The sequence below is a fragment of the Natator depressus genome, chromosome 16 (genome assembly GCF_965152275.1).
Source record: "Natator depressus isolate rNatDep1 chromosome 16, rNatDep2.hap1, whole genome shotgun sequence".
Taxonomy (NCBI): domain Eukaryota; kingdom Metazoa; phylum Chordata; order Testudines; family Cheloniidae; genus Natator; species Natator depressus.
This window is the reverse complement of record NC_134249.1, coordinates 8,321,533-8,345,044: the sequence shown is the minus strand read 5'-3', so window position 1 is coordinate 8,345,044 and position 23,512 is coordinate 8,321,533. Positions and strand designations below refer to the sequence as shown.

The following is a 23,512-nucleotide window of genomic DNA, read 5'->3' as shown; positions in this document are numbered from 1 at the left end:
TTTGGAGGCTTTGGGCGGCTGGCGGTGCCGTTTGTGTTAATGAGACATAAAACTGAGGTCCCAGCTATGTGCAGTAAGGATTCCCCCTGGCACTCTTGCAACAGTAAGCAAATTAGCCTTTCTGTATTGGCCGGATTGCAAATTAGGACATTCCATTCCATCTCCCTGCAGTTTCGTTTCAACCTGGTGCTCTTCACTTCCTGATCTAAGCTGTTGTGGAAAGGTGCACTTTGCTGTTAACTAGCTGCTGAGTTCCACTTTAGAAGTGGCTGCATTTCAGCAATGAGCAAAGTGTGTATGGCTGATCTATAACATTTGTAAAGTGCTTTGGGATCCAGTTGGAAGGTGCACTATATAGAGATCATTATGTCAATTCCATTCTGTTACCAGGACTTCACAGGTGAACTATGCCTACTCCAATGATTCCCAACTTAATTTGTTTCCATTTAGATTAGCAGCGCAATAAAGGCAGTTTTGTACTCTTTCCTCGTTTCTTTATTAAATATTCTAAATGATTCATGGTGATGAAGTTTTCTATTAATTCTAATAAGAATGAAACATAACAGAATAGAATGGTTTGTGTACTCTCCTGCAGCCCTTAGAGAACAGCAATGCACTGAATGTGGTCACCATTACGTAGTGCACACCTACCAGGTTGGTCATAATGGACTCATCCTTTTCCCCACTGAGGTCTATGGGAGGTTTGTAATTGACTTCAGTGGGAGTTTGACTGGGCTGTCGAAGCTATTCTGAACGAGAGAAAATTAGCCAGGGCACTTAAGTTTTCCAGCACTTTAACTGTTGATTGAATAATGACCAGAAAGGGGTTTAATGTGTCACTTCTAACACAGCAGCCCTGCCTTAGTGAGGCACTGCGAAAGCAGCAGGAAGTAGGAGCCCAGTTGCTAGTGCAAGACATGAACCTACAACCTTCTAGCCCATACATGAAGTGCATCCCATCGAGTCACGCAGATCGATGAGTTATGTGCTATAAATGGCTTTCGGGTGTATTCTTAGATTTCAGGCAATGTTCAAAAATCTTTAAGAAATTGAGCCTCAAGGGGACTCTGGGCACCCAAAATCTATATTTGCCTCATGATACGGTTACAATCAAACACATACACTTGGGGCAAGAAGTGACTTCAAGCCTTAGCCAGTCTATGAAGTTTCCACCTTTTCCCCGTACGTGTCGCCTTACATTGTTAAGTAGTACAACGAAAGAGACATTTTGGCTCAGGATAGTTCCTGGATTACTCCCAAATGGATCACAAACAGGAAGAAAGAATAGCCTAAAGAGATCATTAACGGTGAAACTGTAGCTACCGCATCTGTGCAGAAATCAATCCCTGCAGAGATTTCAACTGCACAAGCTCACCAAGGTAGGGCTCCAAGAGCTCTAAAGGTCTGGAGCATGTTTATGTGATATGCTGTAATAACTTGAGAGAGGCGTGAGTGGCCAGTTGATCAATCACATAGGTTTTTAAAATCCCCTAAGTGCTTATTAGTGGAACCCCCATTTTAAGGTGCCTGTGAACATCTACTGAGGAATCAGCGTGTGACGGAATCAAGGTAGTAAGTGGCTATTGTGCTTAGCCTAAGACACTCAGACATATTCAGCTTCAAATAAAATTCATTTACAAACTACAACAGGAATTCACATGCACAAAACTGTCAAGGATCTGACAACAGCGTAAATGCCCTGGGACATGAAAGCGGCCTGGATACTGCAGACACACAAGGCAAGATTTTGATCATCCCTACACTGATATACATCTGAAGTTTTCACAGAAAGGACTTCATGGGGATTACTCTGTATTTGTAGCACTGTACCTGAGATCAGGGGGCCAGATTCTGCTGCTCTCATCTGCAGCTGTGCCGTGGGAGGGGAGGCAACAGCCTTTCATAAGGGCCAGACAAAATGTCAGTCCCTCTCTGCTCCCCTGGGGGTGCACAGTGCCCAAGAAAAGGTCGGGAAATAGACCCCTGGCTCCACTCCACTATATACAGTCCCCAGTGCACACTGGGGAACTCCAGGAGACACCCCCACCTTACTACAGGCACAAAATAGCTCAGAATATGGCCCACTGAATATGCCCACCCTCCTGTGCACTGGCTGGCTGCCTGGAAACCCAGCAGCGTTCTCTGGGCTAAGTGGAACAACATCCCATCCTGCAAGGGACATGTTCCCTTTTCACAATTTATTAAAAAGGGATTTCTCCGCACTGCTCCCGATCACCATTGAAGAGCACTAATTTGCAATGCCTTAATGAAGCATCTCACCTGCTGATGTCAAAGTGCTCTACAGGCATTCGCTAAGGTAACCTCATAACTCCCCTTGTGGCAGGTCAGTGTTACTATACTCATCTTACAGAGGAGAAAACAAAAGATCCCTCCTATTCTCAGACTGTTCTGGCACAGGATAGTTTAGCCTCCTGAGGGCTGCAGCGCTTTGGTCTACTGTTGGTGGCTCTATTTAGCGTGGGGGTTCTGAGAGGCCTGTGGCATGCAGGAGGTCAGACTAGGTCAGAGGTTCTCAAACTGGGGGGTGCGGAATTTATTCTGGGGGTTTGTGAGAAGCTTTAGGAGGGAAAAAGGGTACTGTGCACGTTTTACTCACAGCAACGAATAACTAGCAAAGCTGATTCCTCCAGACATACGGGGTCCTTAGATCTCGCTATGCGTTTGTCTCTAAAGGGACTGTGCATTTCAGTGGATTTCTGCGATGCTTGCCTAGCATTCTACAAAGCGCCTGCCATCTGTACGTTAATCCGTTTGCTGCAACGCGGTGCGCAACTTTCATCCTAAGCATCGACCACACTCGCAGGTTTGCTTTTGCTAGTACATTGGATCGTTGGCTCTGTTCGAATCAAGGCCTTACTGTGCTCAGTATTTAGGGAGAGTCGCATGTTGGTTTGTTTGTTATTGGTATATGTACTTGTGTGGTGGGGAGCGGGGCACAAATGACTACAGACACAAAGAAGGGGGACAGGATCGAGTACTTTTGAGAACCACTGGACTAGATGATCTGGTGGTCCTGTCTGGCCTTAAGCTCCACGACTCTATGAAGGTACACAATGTGCAATTGTGCACTAAGCCTCTTGGAGGCGTAGCACACAGCTACATAGCCCACAGGGAGGGAGGCTAACATGGCCAGACTGGATGTCTTTTTAAAAACTGGTTTCAGAGTAACAGCCGTGTTAGTCTGTATTCGCAAAAAGAAAAGGAGTACTTGTGGCACCTTAGAGACTAACCAATTTATTTGAGCATGAGCTTTCGTGAGCTACAGCTCACTTCATCGGAGTAGCTCACGAAAGCTCATGCTCAAATAAATTGGTTAGTCTCTAAGGTGCCACAAGTACTCCTTTTCTTTTTTTAAAAACTACGTTCCAGCTCAACCACAAATCATGCACTTCACTGCAGGAATTACTGGGTGAAATTCTATGGCTTGTGTTATGCAGGAGGCCTGGCTGGCTAGTCCCTTCTGGCCTTAAAACCTGCAACTCTATTTGTACCCTGCTGATCCTGGGCTGTTCTGGGGAGTCTGTGTGATCCCAACATGACTTAGGCAGCCCTAGGGGTTACCAGTTTACGCAAAGGAGAAACAGAACACTTTTATTCCAAAATCAGACCGTCCACACACAGACTTGCACCAATATACCATCAAGTATGAATTAAAAGCCATTTCATTATTTTGATGTTAATTCGTGCATAGAGCAACCCTGGGACAGAATGGGTTACAAGTCTTAAGGCCTAATTCTCCACTGCCTTGCAACAGCTGCAGCCTTTTGCAACTCTGCAAAGTGCATGTAAACATTACCAATCAGAACAGCGTTGTTGAACACTTTGCACAGGTGTAAAAGACTGCATAAGGCACCAGGCAGTGGAGAACCAGACCTGCACAGAGAACTCTGCACTGCAAACAGGAGGTGTATGTCTACCCATCTCCCAAATGCAGTGTAGAGTCTGAGGAGCGAGGAGGCACTGATGACATAAACCTTAACATGGCAAACATATGGGCTGGTTCTCTTCTCACGGACACAGACGTAAGTCACGAGTAACTCCACTGAATTCAATGGCACGACAGCCCATTGGTGTGCCACTGAACCGAGAGCAGAATCAGGCCCATAGCGTTTGCATGCGTGTAATTTCACTCGTAAACAGATTCACCTCCTATGCTGTCAATTAGCTCTACAGACTTTAAAATACAGCCTAGCTCTTCCCAGAGCGGAGGTGAACTTATGGCAGTCCAGCGACAGTTGCGTTGTGTAGATGGTAGCTAACATATCTCCATTGAGAAGGGCAAAACCCTAGTACCGAGACACTTTTTACATGTTCCGAAGCTGCTGTGCCATTTGGGGCTTATTTTGCCCCATGCAGACCACATGACATTCTAGAATGATGTATTCAACCCTAAATATTAAAGAAGGGCAGTCCAAGGCAACTAGACACCCCGCAACAGGCCCCCAGACTACACCTTACAACACTGCCATGACAGTGCTGTAGGCCATCAGAGAGACAGAGTGAATGTATACACATTATTAAGGAACAGCTTGGCATTTTCACAGGCTGGGTCCGTGAGATGCACAGGGCATGGAACATGTGCTGGCGTCTGACAATGACTTTCAGGCCACACTCAGCAGTCAGCTTTCTGCTCCACCCCAGACATTTTGCCATGAGGAAAGGTGGGAAATCGGTTGGGAAGAGGAGACAAAATTGCTTCGATTGCAAGGCCTTTGGGGCAGGGGCCATCTTTTTGTCCGCATTTGTACAGCACCTAGCACCCTGGGGTCCTGCTCCATGACTAGGGCGCCTACATGCTGCAGTAACACAAATGATAAATAACAACAGTAACAACACTCTGCTAAGTAAATACTACAGTATGATACAATCGTAGTCCAACGCACTGTTAAAAGCAACTGGGCTCAATTCCTTCTGCTGGCACAACCATGAACATGTGTGCCATGCTGGGAACCTAGCCAGCAACAGGGGCCCAATCGTGCAACTCTTCATCAACCCTCCCTCTGCCAGAGGCCCGAGACGGGGAAAGGCTTAGGCCAGGCCAGAGATATCCTAGCTCAACACCACTTCAAGGCAGCACTGACCAGAGGAGCTCTGACCAAATTTTAAAGTTGTCCTGCAGGGGGAACAGCCCCTGTTGCCGTGGGGTGGGGTGGCTGTGTCCTTTTACCCCTGTGGGGGTTCGCAGCCCACAGTGCTATTGACAATGACTGGAGAATACTGCAGTGAACCCCCCCACAGCTGCCATACTGACAAGGCCTGTGTGTGCAGAGCTGACTTACCTGGGCTGATGGTTCTTAAGATCTTTCTCCCCAGCCTCTCCTTCCTTCTCCCCATTCTCCTTCTCCACCGACTCATACGTCGACAGAGCTCTGTGCCGGATCTTGTGTCGTCTGTGGGGCTCTTCCCCATTCTCTCCTTTCAAGCCAGGATCGCCTTCCCGGTTCCCTGACCTTGACCCTCCTCGGTGACGTGAACGCCGCTCGCTTCTGGCACCATTGGCTGTCCCGTTGCCTTCCTTTGCTTGCCGCTCTGCTGAGTGCCGGTGGGTCCGGTGCCGCCGGTACTCCTTCTCAGCCCCTTCTTCCACGGAGCCCCGACGATGATGCCTTTTGCCCCCTTCCTGGCTTCTGTTGCGGTCACTTTTTCCTTCCTTGCTGCCCCCCTCTGCCTCTTTGCTGCGGCTCCTGTGCTGCCTGTGACGTTCCTCCTTATTGTTTGTGCCAGACTCCCCGTTCTCATCCTTGGCCACGTCGCTCTTCTCCTGCTCTCCCATCTTGTCCTTATCCCGATGCCGGTGGTGCTTCCGTGGCACTTCTGCACTGTCGGCAGAGGTGGCCTTGGCCTGCTCGGTCTCCTGGACGTCCACCGGGCTTAGCTTACCGACGTTGTTCCGCCCTTCGGTCCTTGGCTCTACCACCAGAGGCCGATCCAAATGGGTCTTCATGTCTGGCCGGATGTGGAGGGTGGTAGCATAGCGCACCCGCTCCTCCGGGTCGAGCTCATTGTACAGCGCCTCACAGCTGGCCCGGAAATTGTGCATCCGGATCTGGCTGGTCCTCTGTTCCCAAACGGACTTGGATTTGGAGGAGTTCTGCTGTTTGCTGCAGAATAGAGGAGAAAAAGACAAGGAGATAGTCAGCATCAGGTTTGGCTCCACTTCTCCAAAAGAAATTTTAAAAGAAAATGTAAATTTCTAGTGGAGACAGGGAATTGTAGGGTTGAGCCAAAGAAAACATAGGGATGAAGATAGAATGACTAGCGGAAAACACATGAGCAGATAAAGCCAGTGGGGTCACCAGAGTGCTAGTGACATCTCCCCACACAACTGGTACTATAAGAAAGGGCTATTTTGATTTCTAAAACATGGCCATCCCATGGTCTAGGGGTGTGTACAATTGCCAAATTAAAGCCACTTCTCCTGAAAATCCTAAAGGACCGTTGTAACACTCCAAATTCCACCAAATCATCCACTGACCCCTTCCCTAACCAACAGTCTATCCCTGATCACCAGGGCAAGCCTGGGAGAAAGACTGAACTTGGTAGTGCAATCTGAAGCTCAACAGATTTTGGGTGCTGGGGAACAGAGGCAGGAAGTGGAACCCACAGTCAAGGAGCCCTCACCCAGAATGCCCTGCCCCCAGCCTCCTCCCATTTCAACAAAGAACGTGGTCATTTGAGCACCCGAGACAATCTGAACTGTCCCATTGGCGCATGGGGGGGGGAGAGGTAGATGCCGATATATCCAAACCCCAAGGCACATGCCAGTCATTACCAAAGTGGCATTGATCTCAGCTGCCACAGGAACAAGTCTGGCAAAAGTGCACGTGAGACACATACAACTAGCCTGCACCCGTCACAAGAGGATCTGGAGGGTGATACAACACAGATGGGATGAGGACCTCTTTATAAGCACATAATACCAGCAACTGCAGCCTTGCCAATAAGGGCATGCCGATACGTACTCTGCCTAACCACTGAAGCAAGGAGAGGATATACTCCTGTTGGCCTCTTTTATTTAAACCGGACCTTCTAAAGATTTGGGGTCCAATTCTGCTCTCATTTGCAGCACTGTAAACCCAGAGGAAGCCCATTGGATTCAAGGGAGTTATTCTGGATTTTACACTGATTTAAATAAGAACAGAACTGACCAATGGTTCCTTCACAAAAATCCCCTTGCCAAGAAAGGAAACGCTCTCTTCCCTCTCAGACCCCGATCTGCTGCTCTATGGTGTAATCTCAGTTGGGACACAGGATGCTAAACAGCCCCGGTCAGTCACTGCGGGAACATGAACCCCTGCAATGGGACAGGAGATCTGTGAGGCTGACTGACCGCCTTGGGAGAGGCTGTGGAGATGGGAAACCAGAAGTGTTTTCTTTACATTCATTTGGGTCTGCTCCAGTGACAGAACAAACCAGAGTGTGAGTTTATGTGCACTGACTCAGACTGGCAGTGTCTGTCACCATTCTCAGGCCCTATGGGAAGCAGCGTTCAGATGGAGTTATGTCACGCCATGGGAGTTGTCGGAAAAAGTTTGCATCTCAGATATCTGCCACATTTTACTGAGAGTGGTGTCGGCTGGTTTTACTAAAAAGAGGCAAAAACGTATGTAAATATTCACTCGGAGGGGATGAGGACAGTCAGGCAGATTAATCTGATTTGACCACAAATCAGAACGAACACAGCTGATTGCTCAGTTCAAATATGAAGGCTTCTCTTTTCTTGGAAGGAGCTTTTCCTGTAGGGTGACCACATTTTAAGCCAGTGGCCTACCTGCTTAGTGGATCATTTAAAGTACTGCTTGCTCTCAAAAGGAGATAGAAAAGGGAAAGCATGGAAAGCCCTCCAACCCCTGAGCGTCTGCCCAAAGATACCCAACTGGCAGAACCTTGCCTCCTTACGCGTGCTGGCTGACATGGGAATTTGAGAAGTAAGTGTGGGATACTCAGTATGGCTCAGACACCTGCATTGCTCTCTCAATTCACAGCTATTTAACTGCAGCCTCTACAAAAGTAGCTCAATCCTCGGGCAATTCTCATCTGAGGGGCTGGCAATTTTAAAATCAGGACAAGCCACCTTCGGGCCCTGCTAGCAGAAGCTTCCCGGGAAAGGGACCACACCAGAGCATCTCCTGACTGTCTTGGGATGGCTCCACCAGCTTGGGGGCTGCAACCAGTGGTCCGGGGGTCCCCAGGGACAGCGGGGATGGCTCGTTCTGCTGTGTGCTTGGTCTAGAGATACTAGAGGTTTGCGGAAGCTCACAAACAGGGTCGTGCTAGGGAGAGAATCTGTCCTGTGATGCTCAAGCTCAGGGAAAACAGCAAGAAAGCTCGAGCATGATTCTGTGCGTTTCTATGCACTGCGTTTCATTTCCTGTGTGCGCTCAGCACGAAGTTGCTGAGCTGATACGGTTCGTTCGATTTTAAAGCCCTTGGGGCAAGGACCATTTTTAATTCAGCGTCTTGTGCAGCCCAGACCCTGCTGTCAGCACTAAAACAACACATAGGGATGATGTGTTAATTGGGTGACAGCCCTAACGCTGACTGATGTGCTCTATCCAGCCACGGAACAGAAATAGCTCGGGCGGCAGCACCGTGCACTCCCCCACACGCCACCCTTCCAGCGGGCTGCAGTTCTGACGTGGCGGGACCATCTCCAGAGGGGAGTTCTGTCTTTGTGACCCATGCAGCCCTTGGCCAGTAAAGTGGACAATCAGTGCAACTGTGGTTGGTTTTTTTGTGATGTAACCTCTCCAGTGGCACTTGGATTGAGACCCCCCAAAGTATTCCACTCAAATTCCTAAAGCACTCAGACCATGGAGAGGGGTGCCAGGTAAAAACCTAGACAGACTGAGAGTCATCATCAAGTAGAGACTTTTGATTCCTACCAACCTAGGTTAGATTTGAATCGGTGAATGGCTGTGCCGTTGAGTGGTATGACTTCCTACCTGTGTGGCTAATGAAACTTTGAGAACATGCATGCGGGCGCGGAGGAGCCGGGGTTGGGCTGCGCCACTCTGTCCCCGCGGGCTGCCGGGATGGATCATCACCAGCCCGCCAGCCACTACCAAGTGGTGAGTGACCGGAGATTTCAGAGGCTTTCTTTATGGCTGCTACCCAGTTACAGCCCCTATATGGCGGTGTTTGCAGTAGGTTTTGAGATCTTCCCCTTGTGTAAGTTTCAGGCCAGTGACCTACTAATGCAGGAAGCATTTGCTCTGGAAATGGCAGTGTGATTTGTTTTTTAGTTGTTTTTCACATGTATTAAGAACACAAAATAGTCATTTAAAAAATGCAATTATCTCAGAGTTGCAAGGTGTTCCATTGTGTTTGGACTATGGACAACTGAGAACTGAAGCTGCTGCTAAGAACACACACCATTGGGAACCTGTAAGAGCATAGTAATTTGCATATTAATGAAGTCTATTTTGCAAAATTTGCTTCCTTAACAGGGACAGCAAAATTACAGACTCAACAAACTTTTCAGAATCTATAAATACTGAGGTCCCATCATTTACACTGACAGTTAGCAAAGGGTGACACCCACACAAAAATTCCATTGCCAGCCACTAGCTTTTGTTACTAACAAGCCAAAGAGCAAGAGAATTACTTAGCGGTGAGGTCTGGAAGTAATGATTACATTTATTTTATGGAACGAAATGAAAAAAAAAAAGATAAGCAAAGACACTATCTGCAAAGTTTTAAGCATGCCCGCAGTTAATCATCACACCCAAACTAGTCAAGAACATCAGGAACAAGTGATGGTGCATGTTAGGTTCTTGGCTGGGAAATGGGAATAAGAAAATTGAATAGTTTGGTCCTTCCAGGAACAGTATTTAGAGCTTTTCAGAGCAAAAGCTCAAGCAGCTGGGGGCATTATTACTCTCCGTGTCCAATTAAATTTATCTGATTCCTGCTTTTCACATGTTCTCACAATAACTGAAATATAGACACATTTGAGTGATGCTTCTCTGATGTTGTATTTCTTCAGAGAGGAAGGCTTTTGAACTTATTCACCAGACTTATTTATGGCACAATAGCAATGTCACCTTAAGACAAAACACAGGATCATTAAACTACCATATGAGGATACAGTTCATGTGCGTTGCACACAGAGAATCGCAGAAGAGATGGGAAAAATCTAGCTAATGAACAATTATTCCCTCTAACACATTCTCCGGTGCTTTGTCAAGTTCAGTTTTAAATGACTCAAGTGATGGGGGTACCACAAAACCTTAGGATACTAAATATAGCATCAGCAACAGATATTTCCATGTCGGGTGTGAACTAAGCAAAATGGTTCTTTACAATAATAAGTGCAACTATGAACCCTGTGATCACATCTTTTGTTGGTACTGTTGAACTGGTGCTTTAAATCAATAGCTCTCCATATTATTCCTTCTGCAGACCTCCTCATAAGAGGAAAAAATCGAGTCATGATCCACCTCTCTTCCCCAAACTCCAATGTCCACTGTCTTTATTCTGTTCCCTACCAACAAAGCTCTTCAAATTCTTTATAGTGGTATCGCCAATATACACAACTTCAGTTCCCCAGGGCCTGACATGACAAAACAGATTGGCAGATATTATGATTAGTGGATTTTATTGCATAACGCCACCAATTCTACTTGGCTTCAGAGACTGACTACCAAACAATAAAGCAGTATCTATAATCAGATCATTTACATCTCTCTGTACAAAACAGACATTGTGTCAAATAAAACTGACGTTAATCTATCAGTTTCCTGACCGGTGACTCCTCTATTTCCTCATTAAAAATAATATAAATGACATATCAGCCAATCACAATCTAGATTATTCAAGAAAGTACAGTGCATTCCTTTTTGGTACTTTTTAAAATCACATTTAAGAACAAGTAACTTTCTTATTGGCTAAGGCATTTTTATCACAGCCGTTTTAGAGTGCGGCTTTTATGTAATGGACCATTACCTTCCAGAACAACCGTTTTACATAAACCACTTGAATAAAAACGAATAATAAATCATACATATTTTCTCATTGACATCTTTAGGAATTTTACCTGAGTATAGACTGAATAAAAGCTGTATAAGAACTCCAGAATTTGGCCCTATATGTTTAAGATATCCTAGAAAAAATATTTTCTGATTAGAGCTGTTGGGGAATTGTTTGTTGAAATGTTTTTTGATGAAAAACACGATTTCCGCAAAATCAAAATAGGAATTTTTTTTTTTTTTTTAGAGAAAATTTCAATTTTGCCTAAATGTTTTGATTTTCTATGGAGAAAAATCTAACAAGTATTTCCGTTTGCTCTGAATTGACCCGAATTGAAACATTTTGGTTTGTTAAATCCAACGGAAACATTTTTGTTCCTGTGAGTTCAGCACTAAAACTCTGCCCGCCTCAGCTTCTGCACTGCCTCTTGGGAGTTGTAGTTTGAGTGTCTATGGGCTCCGCTCTCTGGCTGGACCATATTTCTTATGATACACCACAGTCTCCTGCAGGTTGAATTGCCTTGGTACATCAAGAGAGTCCTACGACCATGGGACCTCACAGGAGGTGTCATCCAGAGATGCCTTCTAACATTATATGAGCATCAGCCCATTGAAAATTACAATTTCTGTTCTGTGAAAAAAATTGATATTGCAACTTTTTGTCCGAATTCAGGACAAAAACAGTTTTTGAACATTCTGATTTGTGACCAGCTCAGATTCTCTATTAAACTCATATTGGAAGCATATAAGTGATTTATGAAATGGCTTTAAAACGATCAACAATGTCAACTTCCTGGATCAACAGAGACCAATAAATACAGGACCCTGACTTTTAGCATTCTCATATAAAAATGCTCTTTCACTTCCTAGCTCTTTGGAAGAAAACAATTAATATGAAAATAGTGGCGGTGAAGGGCACTCAATTGGCTGGTAGTTCTGGGGGCTGGGGTCTTCTGTCCAAACAGCAGTTACAGCCCAGGAAGCACAAATGCTGACTTATGTCATGCTGCCCTGTCAGCATGTCTTAGCCCTGGCCTGGAGCGTTTGTTCTCCATGGCATGTTCAGCTCTCGGTCTCGCTGCTGAAACTGCCAACAAACATCAAAATTCATGCTAAGTTTTGATAGCGGTTTTTCATATAAACTGGATATTGTAATGAATCAGCTGAGTTGTCAGAGGTCAAAGGACGCCACTAGGGTGAATGCATTAAGTAGAACATTTGCTGTTCTTCTCTCTACTGCCTGGAGGGTGATAAGTCAGCAGGGGTTGGAAGGCTCTGGGGCAATCAGAGGAACTGCCAGATGCTAGAACCTATAAGGTTCATCAGCTGAAGTGGCTTAAACTCTTGCCCTATCGCCACTTTACACTTAGCACACTTTCAAGTCATATATAATATCAGGGTTGGAAGGGACCTCAGGAGGTCATCTAGTCCAACCCCCTGCTCAAAGCAGGACCAATCCCCAATTTTTGCCCCAGATCCCTAAATGGCCCCCTCAAGGATTGAACTCACAACTTTAGGTTTAGCAGGCCAATGCTCAAACCACTGAGCTATCCCAGTACTGTACCAAAACAAGTATTGTTGCACCTCAGTAATCCAGTGACCCCATGGAGGAGAGGATTACAACCACCACCTATTGGATGATCCACTCCATCTCTTACGGACACCTATCCACTGGGAAGAAGAAAGCAAGCCTCAACTCATTTCATGCAGGCTATCGAGCAATCTTTAGATGGTAACAACTTTGGGTCATTATAGAGCTGGGCTTTTATGGATTGGTAAACTAGAAAGGAAAGCTCTAGTATTTCATTATCAATTCCCTGAGCCATCCAGTCTCTCCAGAAATTCAATTTCACAAGAAGCAATAAACCACACTACAGTGCAATTTGCTAGAGCCTCGATCACCAAAATGAATGGTGTCATCCATTGATTTACATCTTCAAACAGCCAAAGAGATGATGCAGTCCTCAAAGCCAAAGCCAGTAGCTCTTTCTCAAGCAGAACTTCTGTTGAAATCAGTAGGAGTTTTGCCTGAGTAAGGAGGACTGCAGGATCTGGATTCAATACAATGCACCATCATGCATGCCACGGCCTATTGCTCTAATACACGGAGTCTTTTAATTACTCAGTGTCAAATTATCTGATCATGTATTAATTTATTAGTATACACTGAAGCCTACTGCTTTTAGCAAATTCTAACCTCAAGAAAACTCCAGAAAATATTTATTAGATACCAAGTCACCACACTCATACCATATTGAGTAGATTTCTCTTTAGACCTTGTGATTTTGGTACCATTGGTATACACAATGATAAAGTAATTGCATACTTAGTAACAAATTATAGGGGTGAAAAATTCTTTACTAAAAGCAAGTTAAAAGTGCACTTTTCAGCCCTGATTCAACAAACACCACATCTAGCTTAAACATATTGAACGATCCAGTGCACAGAAGTCCTCCTAAATCCAGTCAAATGACATTTCCTTTTCAATGTGTTGTTTTCTCTACATCACTCGTTATAATTTCAACAAGACACTTCAGCGATTATTACGCACAACTGCACAGCCCACACTAGGTTCTGGCTTAAATCCCGGTAGGAACGCACAGGTTCTGATAAGAACAAAACAATTTAGTTCAATGAAGCTTTTTGCTGTGGGAATGGAGATAAAACAGAAGACATGGATGGTGAATTCAGGCAGAAGCAAGTGATATGGGTGAACAGTAATTTGGATGGCAAATGAGGACCAGGGGATATTAAAGCTTTTTTATTTCCCTCCTGGATGGGTGCTGCAGAATCATGCAGTTATGGCTTTAACCAGAGAAGCAACTGCTCCAAGAACATCAACTTCTTTTAAAGTCATTGGGCACTGACTGCATCCATGGGCAGAATTTGCCCTAAGGCTTAAATGTGACACAACAGCAGTTATAATTTCCCAGCTAGATTTCCAAGACGCCTACCTAGTGTGCCCGCTATAGCACTTTAGACTCCTGTCCTCCTTTCCTCCCACCCCGCATACCACGTGCTTAGATTACCACGTGAGTCCACTGCAGAGATGTCGTTGATCACGATCACTGTTGTAGCTGTATGTTGAGTAAGTAGCAGTGTTGCTTAGTCAAAATTTTCAGCCGCTGACTACAATGGGAACAGCAGGTGTTCAGCACCTTGAAACATCTTATTTAGGTGCCTAAATATGGAGCTACATGTCTAATCTCAGTGGCAGCAGATGACAGAACGAGGAGTAATGGTCTCAAGTTGCAATGGGGGAGGTTTAGGTTGGATATTAGGAAAAACTTTTTCACTAGGAAGGTGGTGAAGCACTGGAATGCGTTACCCAGGGAGGTGGTGGAATCTCCTTCCTTTGAAGTTTTTAAGATCAGGCTTGACAAAGCCCTGGCTGGGATGATTTAATTGGGGATTGGTCCTGCTTTGAGCAGGGGGTTGGACTAGATGACCTCCTGAGGTCCCTTCCAACCCTGATATTCTATGATTCTAATCTTATAGGGACCCAGGATTGAAAATGTTGGCCCTTTCTTTGTTTGACAATCTACAACATGTCTTGAGATCACCCTGTCTTTTATGTCTGGAATGAGACTGATGCATCATGGGTGCTATTACAAACAAATAACTGTAATAAAAAGAGAATCCCAACCGAGTGAGTAACTGCATAGGTTGGGACTCAGTTGCCCATCTTAAGGTAAACAGAATATGTAAAACACTGATCATATGTCCTAGATACCTGTGACTTGGGTGATTGAAGGCACTTTGTCTTTGAATTATACCTGAAGTAGAACTGTGCACTTAGCTGTGTGTTAACACTTTACAAAGCAGCTAGTTGCCAGTTTTCAGCATGCATTTTATGCCAATGATAACTCACTTTTTAGAAGAAAAAATAATTGTTTGTCTATGTTTAATTGTTTTTCCTTCCCAAGTGAACCAAACATGGATTTTTATTGGTTGCAGCGTTTGTACCATAAATTCATTACAACACGAAGGTTTGAAAATTACATCAGAAGGTGACTCGCCTTAATATCTTTTTGTTAAGAAGCCACCTGAAATATTTTTGTCCTGATTTTCTTGCCACTTATAATTTTCAATTGAACAAATTCCCGTAAGACAAAATTAAACACTGAATACTGAAAAAATATCTAAATCCCAGTGGAAATTTTTTATGTTTCCAATCAGTAGCCATGAATTCTCAGGGCCTAATTCTTTGTTATATTAAAGCCACTTTCCATTGCGCTCACAATGCAAAGCAGTGTTAAAGTGGAAGTAAGTTTTATTTGTGCTTTACATGACTAGAGCATGGCCTTAGGCCCTGTCTAAAAATTATTCTCCTTTGTACCAGTGTAGCTAAAATGTTTGAATCCCCACAGAGTACATGCAATTATCCTGATATAAAGGTATCTTATACCAGTATAAGTATTTCCACAGTGAAGGAGAATTAGCTACAAGGCACCTTTATACTGGTATAACTGCATCCACACTACGCGGGGGGTGGAGGGGGGCAGTACTGCCTAGTACCGATTTAACTGTTTACATAGAAAAAACAACACCTCTAGCTGAAACAGTTATATTGGTGTAAAAACTGCATGTAGGCCTTAGTGTAACTAAGAATCAGGGTCCTTCACGTTTCGTTATAGAGGGGATTGTATCGGTGCAAACTGGATACTGGAAATCCTACATGTGACATATAACTAGTGATAGCTGCCTATGGGATCCAGTGAATTGTTTACCCAAACAAGTATTTTGCTGGGGGAAAGCACTGCCAATCCATATAGAGAAAGAAATGCAGACTTAGCTAAACTTTCAGAATCCTAGATCTGCCTTACACACAACGGGCCTGATTCACATGCATTGCTCTGGTAGTGTGAAGGGGCCTTGATGTGGATATAAACTATATCTGCACCTGCTTTAAGGCTCCACTACGTGACTGAACAGGTGTAAAGTTGCTTTAGGGTCAATGATGCTCCTGTGATTTGTGTCTTTGTCATTCAGATTCAGTTTTCTAAAAGTGCAGCCTGCCCCTGTCTCCACAAGATGGGCAATATGGGTCAAATTCAGAGATAACGGGCCTGGTTCACATTTACACGAAAGCTGCTTTACACTGCTCTGGTGCAGTTTTAAGTTACGCTGCTGGAGTAAAGTCCCACACCAGCAGAGAATCAGGCATAGACTCAATTTGCCACATCCCCTTCCCTGACAAACCTCCGCCTTCTTCTCCCTTCCACCTGCCTCCCCTTATACTGCAAGAGGCTTCCAGTGTACTAAGCAACAGACAGACACCACAACTGGTGAAGGAGGCATCACAGTCCTCTCCACCAACTTTGCACAGACAGTGATTCCCCCTACAAAGGGGGAATTTTCTAGCATGGCACAAAGTGAACAGAGATTGGAGAAACCAGTCCAAACATCTCTAAGTTGTCCCGGGGCCAAACCGGACCTGAGATGCCATTTGGAATCAGGGAGTGGGAGGAAGGGGCAGAAAGGTGGTGGAAAGCCTTCTGTTTCCCAACTGCTCAAGCACACTGAGCCCTACTATGACGCACCTGAGGATCTGGCTCTTCGTGTCTGAACTGCACTTACTTGTCTGCCCAAGAGCATTACACCGTAGAAAAGTAACACAAAATGATAAAAGTATAAGCCAGAGACACTCAATGAGTTAATGACGTGGAAGGGATCAAAGGTATTTTCTACAAACCTGCAACGTGTACCTTTGAAGCCTACTCATGATTCACCATGAGTCCTGGAGAGGGGGGATTTTTAATGGGAAGTGGGTGGAATGGCTGAAGGGTCTACCACCATGTTTGCGACATTCTAGGATACATTGGAGCTTTAAACTCAAACTCCAGGAGGGAGTGGGGGAGCATGTCTGCTCGTTATAACAAATTTCCAAGGGTTATTTATGCAGAGTTTTCAAACATTGTCCCATTTGAGTCCTGTTTCCAGAAGCTGGACCCCTTTGAAACTCTCCCGTTCTAGCTTTCATTTTAAAGAGCACGCTCATGGTAGGGCCCCATTCTCCTCCTGAACCAAAAGTGCAAACACTGGTGGAACATCAAAACCATTAGCCCAGTGTATAAATAACACAGAGGAAAACAATAAAAGTGAGAACAAGACAGGCCACAAAACAAGGGAAAAGGGCAAGGAAGAAAGTAAGAGGGACAGGAAAGGAAAACTACTAAGTAAGGAAAGGACAAAGAGAAGGGCAGAAAGAAGAAAAGGGAAAAGAAAAAAAAAGGAAAGAAGTGGAGGACTTCACACCCAATGTACAAAACACTACAGAGTTGCTCACGCTCAAATCATAAACATTATATGGCACTGCTGTACACCTTCCAGTCCTTCCACCGTATGTTGGCCTGGAGGTTTTCCACAATGATGTGAATGACTTTTGGAAAAAACAAGGGAAGTGGGAAGGCATCGGGAGGGTGGGAAGCAGGGAGGTTTATAAATATATAGATATATATCATAAATCCATTTACTGAATATTGTAACAGAGAGCAACTCACGGTGAATTTACGCTGGAGACTGACGAGCTGCGAGATACAGTACCTCGAGTTTGCTTTACAAAACTGCACATGCAAAAAACAAAAAACAAAAAACAAAAAAAGGTGAGAAAATAAAGAAGAGAAGAGAAACTATAAAAGACATCGGGAGGAGACTCATACAGGCTGTGTCCTATCGAATGCAGGCTGCAGCGTGCATCTTGGAAGGAGCCCGGGCAAGCTTCAGAAAGTGTGGAAGCCACAGAGACATCGTCTTCTAGTTAAAAGGAAAACAACTGGAAAATCAAACCGGAGCCAAAAGAAAATATAAAAAGGTGAACCAAAAGACACAAGATGATAGTAAGACTCTATGCTGCAATATGCTGTACTCACATAGCCAGAGTCCTCTGCACAAGCTACCATCAGGGTCCCAGAGCAGAGGTCTTTGTAGAAACAGGTGGAGTTTGCATTTACAGCATGTACTGCAATGATTCATTTTGAACTAAGAGAAGGACACAAGGCCACCAATTCCAACACAGGTTATCGTAGCATCCATGGGGTAGGGGAAAAAGGGCCTAGCCCTGAGGATATACCATCCACATGGGCAACAGGAAGCATGTCTGTGCGTCAAACATGGAAATAAAGAGGCATTTGTTCACATTTTATTTGGTAGATTTGCCTCCATTTAACACATGTGACTGCCTAAATGGGGGTGGGGGGTGTCTTGAAATGCAGTAGCAGGTGGATTTGACAGATTAGGGGGCAGTTTCTGCCTGTTCCAGTACTTAAAGGGAGACTTAGTTCTAATTTTAAAAATAATTCTATATATTTGTTTTTTGCAACATTACATTGTCTATAGACCCCTCCCAGGAGGTGGAAAATATAACCCGTCCTCTTTCTGAATTTACCACTTTCAGTTTAAACACTGATTTATTGCCATTGGATTTTTGTGGGTTTTATTTAGCTAACAACTAGTGCTATAAAGCCAGAAAGCCCAGATGATAGGAAAGTGCACCTAAGAAGGAGATGCGGTTGGAGGGGAGAAAGCAGGATGAACTGGTGAAATTTTAAATATATACATTACAAACCCACAGGATATTAAGTAACAATGTATTATAAAATTAAAAGTAGACCAAGGTGAAGTGTATGTATATATAACACTTGTATATAGGGGCTTGGATAGCTTGTGTGGGGGAGCAATCATTAAAGACACTTACTTGGCTTTGCTTGGAATAAATGGTCTTGGGGAGCAATCATATGGTTATTTTGCCGTAACTTCATTATTAGTATATTTTATACTGCACTGAAACAAACAGGAGGATTTTTGACCCTTCAGTACTGGCACTCTACATTTTTAAAGGGAAATTATTGTTATGGGGTTACCAAAGCTGGTACTCCTTTATTTCTTGATTTGGCTGGACGCTGCATCCACAGGATGTTGAATGAAGCCCCCAGCAAAGATCCTACAATTGCATAAATGTTTAAAGTCTGGGTAGAATGGCCTGAGCAAACTAGGCAGAAAATTTATGATAGCAGAGAACGTACCAGTCATGGCTTCACTTGTCAGAGATTCCGGGAAAGGAGAACCAGCACTGGCAAAGGTGTTTGTGGAGGTATAGGGGCAACCTGAAGCATTTTATTGCTTAAAGCACATCTCAAAATCCCTTGGCAAAACACTTATGCTTATCATCATATTCCTCATTGCCTCATTTGGTCCAGTGCAGGATGAAGGCCCCACAATGATGCTGCCAAACATCCCTGTACTTGGCCCAACATGACTATGCAAGTCCTGCAAAAGGGCTCCCAGAGGTCCATTTCTCTGTCTTCATTGCTGGAATCCCTGTTCTGCAATATCCATCAGCTAATTTCATACTGAAATCACACTATGTAGACTCATAGGGCAAAGACAGCCTCCTTTTTCAAAGCAAAGTGGAGGAGGTATTTGAGCTTTGCTTGCTGCTACTTACCATGAGAGAGCGAGAGAGAGAGAGAGAGAGAAAGAGTCTTTCTGGGCAGCTGTTTGCTGATTCACAGTTACATGACAAAAAGGGTAAAAAAGCAAACTAACAGGAAGAGTCACAGTACCCCACACACCAGCACATTCAGGGAGCAGGAAGAGGGAAGAAATGACAAGCCGGCAAGATAAAAAGAACGCCTCTTCTAGTCTACACGTCATCATACACCGAACTTTTTATTTGCCAGTGATTCAGGCATTTTTCTTGCAGGGTTCTATTGGTTACCAAGAGCCATGCCCAACAACGACTGTAGAACAGACCACAGAGTTCCAGAGACAAGAGGAAATAGAACAACCCGCCCAGACCTTCATCCCCAAACCTGTACAAAAGGGACAGATGACCACTAAGAAGTGCTAGTGAAAGATGGAAGTGTGCTACTGTACCTGCTCTTTCATGTACTGTCTTTGGTATTTTAACATCACATCTTTTATTTATTTACCAATTTATGATGAGTTGGCAGCACCCTTGGGTCAGAGCTAGCAAAGCAATTGGTAGGGTTTACCTGTGAGCAGGAGGTCTTAGCTGAGCACACAAGTAAAATGCCTTAAGCAACTACATAAGGGACCAGCAAAAACCCGACACCTAACAGAGTGGTTTGATAATTGGAAAACACAGAGTCATTTAAAGTGGTCAATTACGTGGTCGATCCTACAGACAGCTCTTAGTGCGGGATTTGGCCCGTATATTCAGCTACAAGGAGAAACTGTCTCCTTATCACTCCATACAGGGCTAGAACCATCATATCTGGGGATTCTCTCTCCCATCAAAATCTCCAGCTGGAGACCTGCTGTACAGCAAGGGATGCTTAGACTCTTGGAGGCCAGCTACAACTCAAAACCATTACCACCTTGAAAAAAAAAATCACTCAGTGTGACAACTTAGGCACAACTAATTTGCAGGTTGTTATAAATTTAGTAATTTGGCTGCAGTTGCTATTTTAAGACTTTCCCCCAGAAGAGTTTGAGGCAGACCATTGGAAACACAGGAATAAACAAATAAAAAAGTTATTTATTTTAAGCACAAGTTCTGCATCAGTGGCCTCTGAGCGCCAGTGGTGAAGTAGATGTGCTTGCGTGGGGCTTCAGCTTCCTTTGTGAGTCATAACTTGTCTGTCAGACTGCTCAACTGAACTGCGAACAGAGCTGGTGCGTCCTTTTGTTTAATGCAGCCCCTTTTGTACATGTCATTGGTGCATCTCTGGCTGGGAAAGAAGAGGTGGAGGGGGAACTCTAAGGTGTGGTGTTTGGGACTGAAGGTTTGTGAAACAGCAAACTTAACGACAAAATTACATTTTGAAATAGGGGGGTTGTGCCTTAATCCTCGGTCCGGATGCAATGCACTTCTCTGGTGCCTCTCACAGAAGGACTCAAAGTGCTTTACACACTGACTGATGAAGCCTCACGCTCCACAAAGTTAATAAGTCACCACCCTGTTTTCCCCACCGAGACACAGAAAAGTTAAATGAGTTGCCCCAACTCCCATCATGAATTAGTGGCAGAGCAAGAAGCAAAGCACTGATTCCTGCCTCCCAATAACGTGTTCTATCAGCTAATGAACCCTACAACTAAAGGGGAATTCCCCTAAGATGGGCTTCCCCCTCTCTCCTCCATTTTCGCCACCAAGGAAGCTGCACCAATGGCTTGTTGTGTAGTCCCATCTGTTATTACAGTAGCTCAGTTCACGAGGCTGAGCAATTAAAATACTATATGAAACCGAGGTTTTCAAAGGACGACTCTGGGTAAACTGAACAAACCCAAACTCACCTCAAGAAACAATAAAGCAAGGAAAACGCTAAACGGAAAAAAAAAATCACAAAACCAGAATGAAAACAATAAGCTAAAACTAAAATGTCAAACACAGATTAAAAAAACATCTTGTTTTAAAGCAAACATCCCAACAGAAAAATGTCCCACATCAGCTTCAATCCTGAAAAAGAAAATAATAAGTCTATTCAGGATAGAGTTCACCAGGTAAAAAAAGCCAAGTCATGGCTAAATCAATCCACTCCTATTAGCCCTTTTTATGGAGTAGAAGTTGAATCACTGACATCCTTAAAGATCAACAAACCAGGAGCTACAAACCGACTGTAGCAACTGACTTCATTGCCTCTCCCAGTTATAGATGCAGAATTATAATATAGCACCTTCTAAGTCAGTTATCAGACAGATGATATCCTTACTTGACTGCATAGATCGATAAATTATTAAAACAGTTTCAAGGTTCAGTAGTAGGACTTCACCATCTATCAACCACAAAATAATCCTTGCTCGCACTGAATCCTATGCATCTGCAAAATTCTAAAATGTCACTTAATACACTGAAATTAGGTTGACGTACTAAAAAAGTAACTAACTTTTGTAGCCTAGAAAGCAAGTTCGGTAACTGATTCAGTAAGCTGAATTCTTCCTGGAGCTTAGCTGTTGTTAAATGAGGTTATTTTCCATAGCAGAGCAAAAGGACAAATACAGACAATCACAGGCATATGGATACACATATACACCTCCACATACAAACAAATGCACAATATATATACATTGCAGTAATGCATGAGGATGGAAAACTTGGGTACGCTGCCACCCACTGTAGTGTAAATGCATGATAAGGAGTTTCCAAAATGCAGACTTTGCTAAGATGAGGAAATAAGAGTGAAGAGGGTCAGACGAAGGGGTGCAGGATTTGCTCCCACTGAAAGCACAAATGTTACAAAACTGACAAGAAATAGAAGCAAAGCAGCAAGCACAGTATCTTACTGTTTAAACACCAGGGAGGGAAAACAGAAATGACTTTTTACCAGACTGAGCACCCGGAAGGTTTTGCCACCTCTGTAGGTTCTAGGAACCCAAAGGACAGGTCCACCAAATTAATAACAAATCATAGTAAGAGTCAAACCACAATGTTAATTGAGGCCATTCTGCTAACGTGAACAACGTTATTAAGAAAACACTTGAACCACAGCACTCTCTCTACAGAACACTGAAAGAAAGAGAGAGTTATTTTAGTTGACAGGCATTCAGGTAACCAGTTATGATAGAAATTCATTTTAAAATGTGCTTTTTGAAAAGTAAATTTAAAAGAGAAAAAATCAAATAAAGCCTCTTTTACAAACAAAGACCTAATAAAATTATAAACACAAATTTCAAAGAAAAAAGTTCAGTGCGGATGGATCGCTCAGATCCTCTGTTACATCCACCTCTTAAACCACCTGTCACCAACCAACAATCCACCCACACATCTACTTACCTTCTAACCAGTAATCTGTTCTTCTATGTGTTTATTCATTCAAACACCCATCTATTGATTCTTCAGTCTTTCTCCCAACCTAGTATCACACACTCACACATGCAACTAAATCACAGTAGCCTGTGTAAGTATCTCATGCTTCTATACAGCAGATACAACTTGTCTAGAGACACACTGTTGAGAGAATAAGTTCTACATTTCCAAATGTGGCCTCTAGTATTGCAAACACAATTTTGCTACTGCAGTTAAATGTGGAAACAATTAATTGCACCTGCAACTGCATTCATTTTATAGGCCTAACCATCTGAATGTACCTATGAAAAAGGCACATAGATGTCTGAGCAGCTATAACTGTAGACACAACAAATAGTAACTTGCAATGTTGCACTCACATGTAACTGTAGTCACAAAACTGAACGTGTGAGATCAAAAACCAGATCAAAGCCTGATGAAAAATCAGGGACTAAAACTATTGTCAGTAACTAAGAATCTGGGGTGAAATCCTGGGCCCATTAAAGTTGATGGGAGTTTGGGGTTCTAAGTAATCTTCACATATACAATCATTTTATAATAATAATAGAATAAACAATGCCATCTTATATTTTAAAATTACAGTACACAGAAGTACATCAAAGAAAAAGAGAAACTTTTCTTATGTGAATTCTTTTTGAGGCTGGCAAATCATTATAAGAGGAGAACTATCTATAATGCTAACCATATACGTATTCTACAAATATAAATTGCAAAAAAAAAGCTAAACAGATTAAGAATATTCTTTTCTTTTTTT

General features: G+C 43.7%; 1 protein-coding gene across 11 annotated transcripts in view; it reads right to left on the bottom strand.

Annotated features, from left to right (window-relative positions):
* CACNA1B (calcium voltage-gated channel subunit alpha1 B) overlaps positions 1 to 23,512 on the bottom strand; it is a 474,760-nt gene that overhangs the window by 112,331 nt on the left and 338,917 nt on the right. For 8 of the 11 annotated variants that reach the window (XM_074973540.1, XM_074973544.1, XM_074973542.1 and 5 more), the window contains 2 exons: positions 17,495 to 17,557; positions 5,301 to 6,122 (listed from right to left, as the gene is read on the bottom strand). In XM_074973540.1, coding sequence (XP_074829641.1) covers positions 5,301 to 6,122; positions 17,495 to 17,557 — 885 coding nt within the window. The remainder of the gene's footprint in view (positions 1 to 5,300; positions 6,123 to 17,494; positions 17,558 to 23,512) is intronic. The other 3 variants (XM_074973546.1, XM_074973543.1, XM_074973551.1) reach the window with 1 other exon arrangement.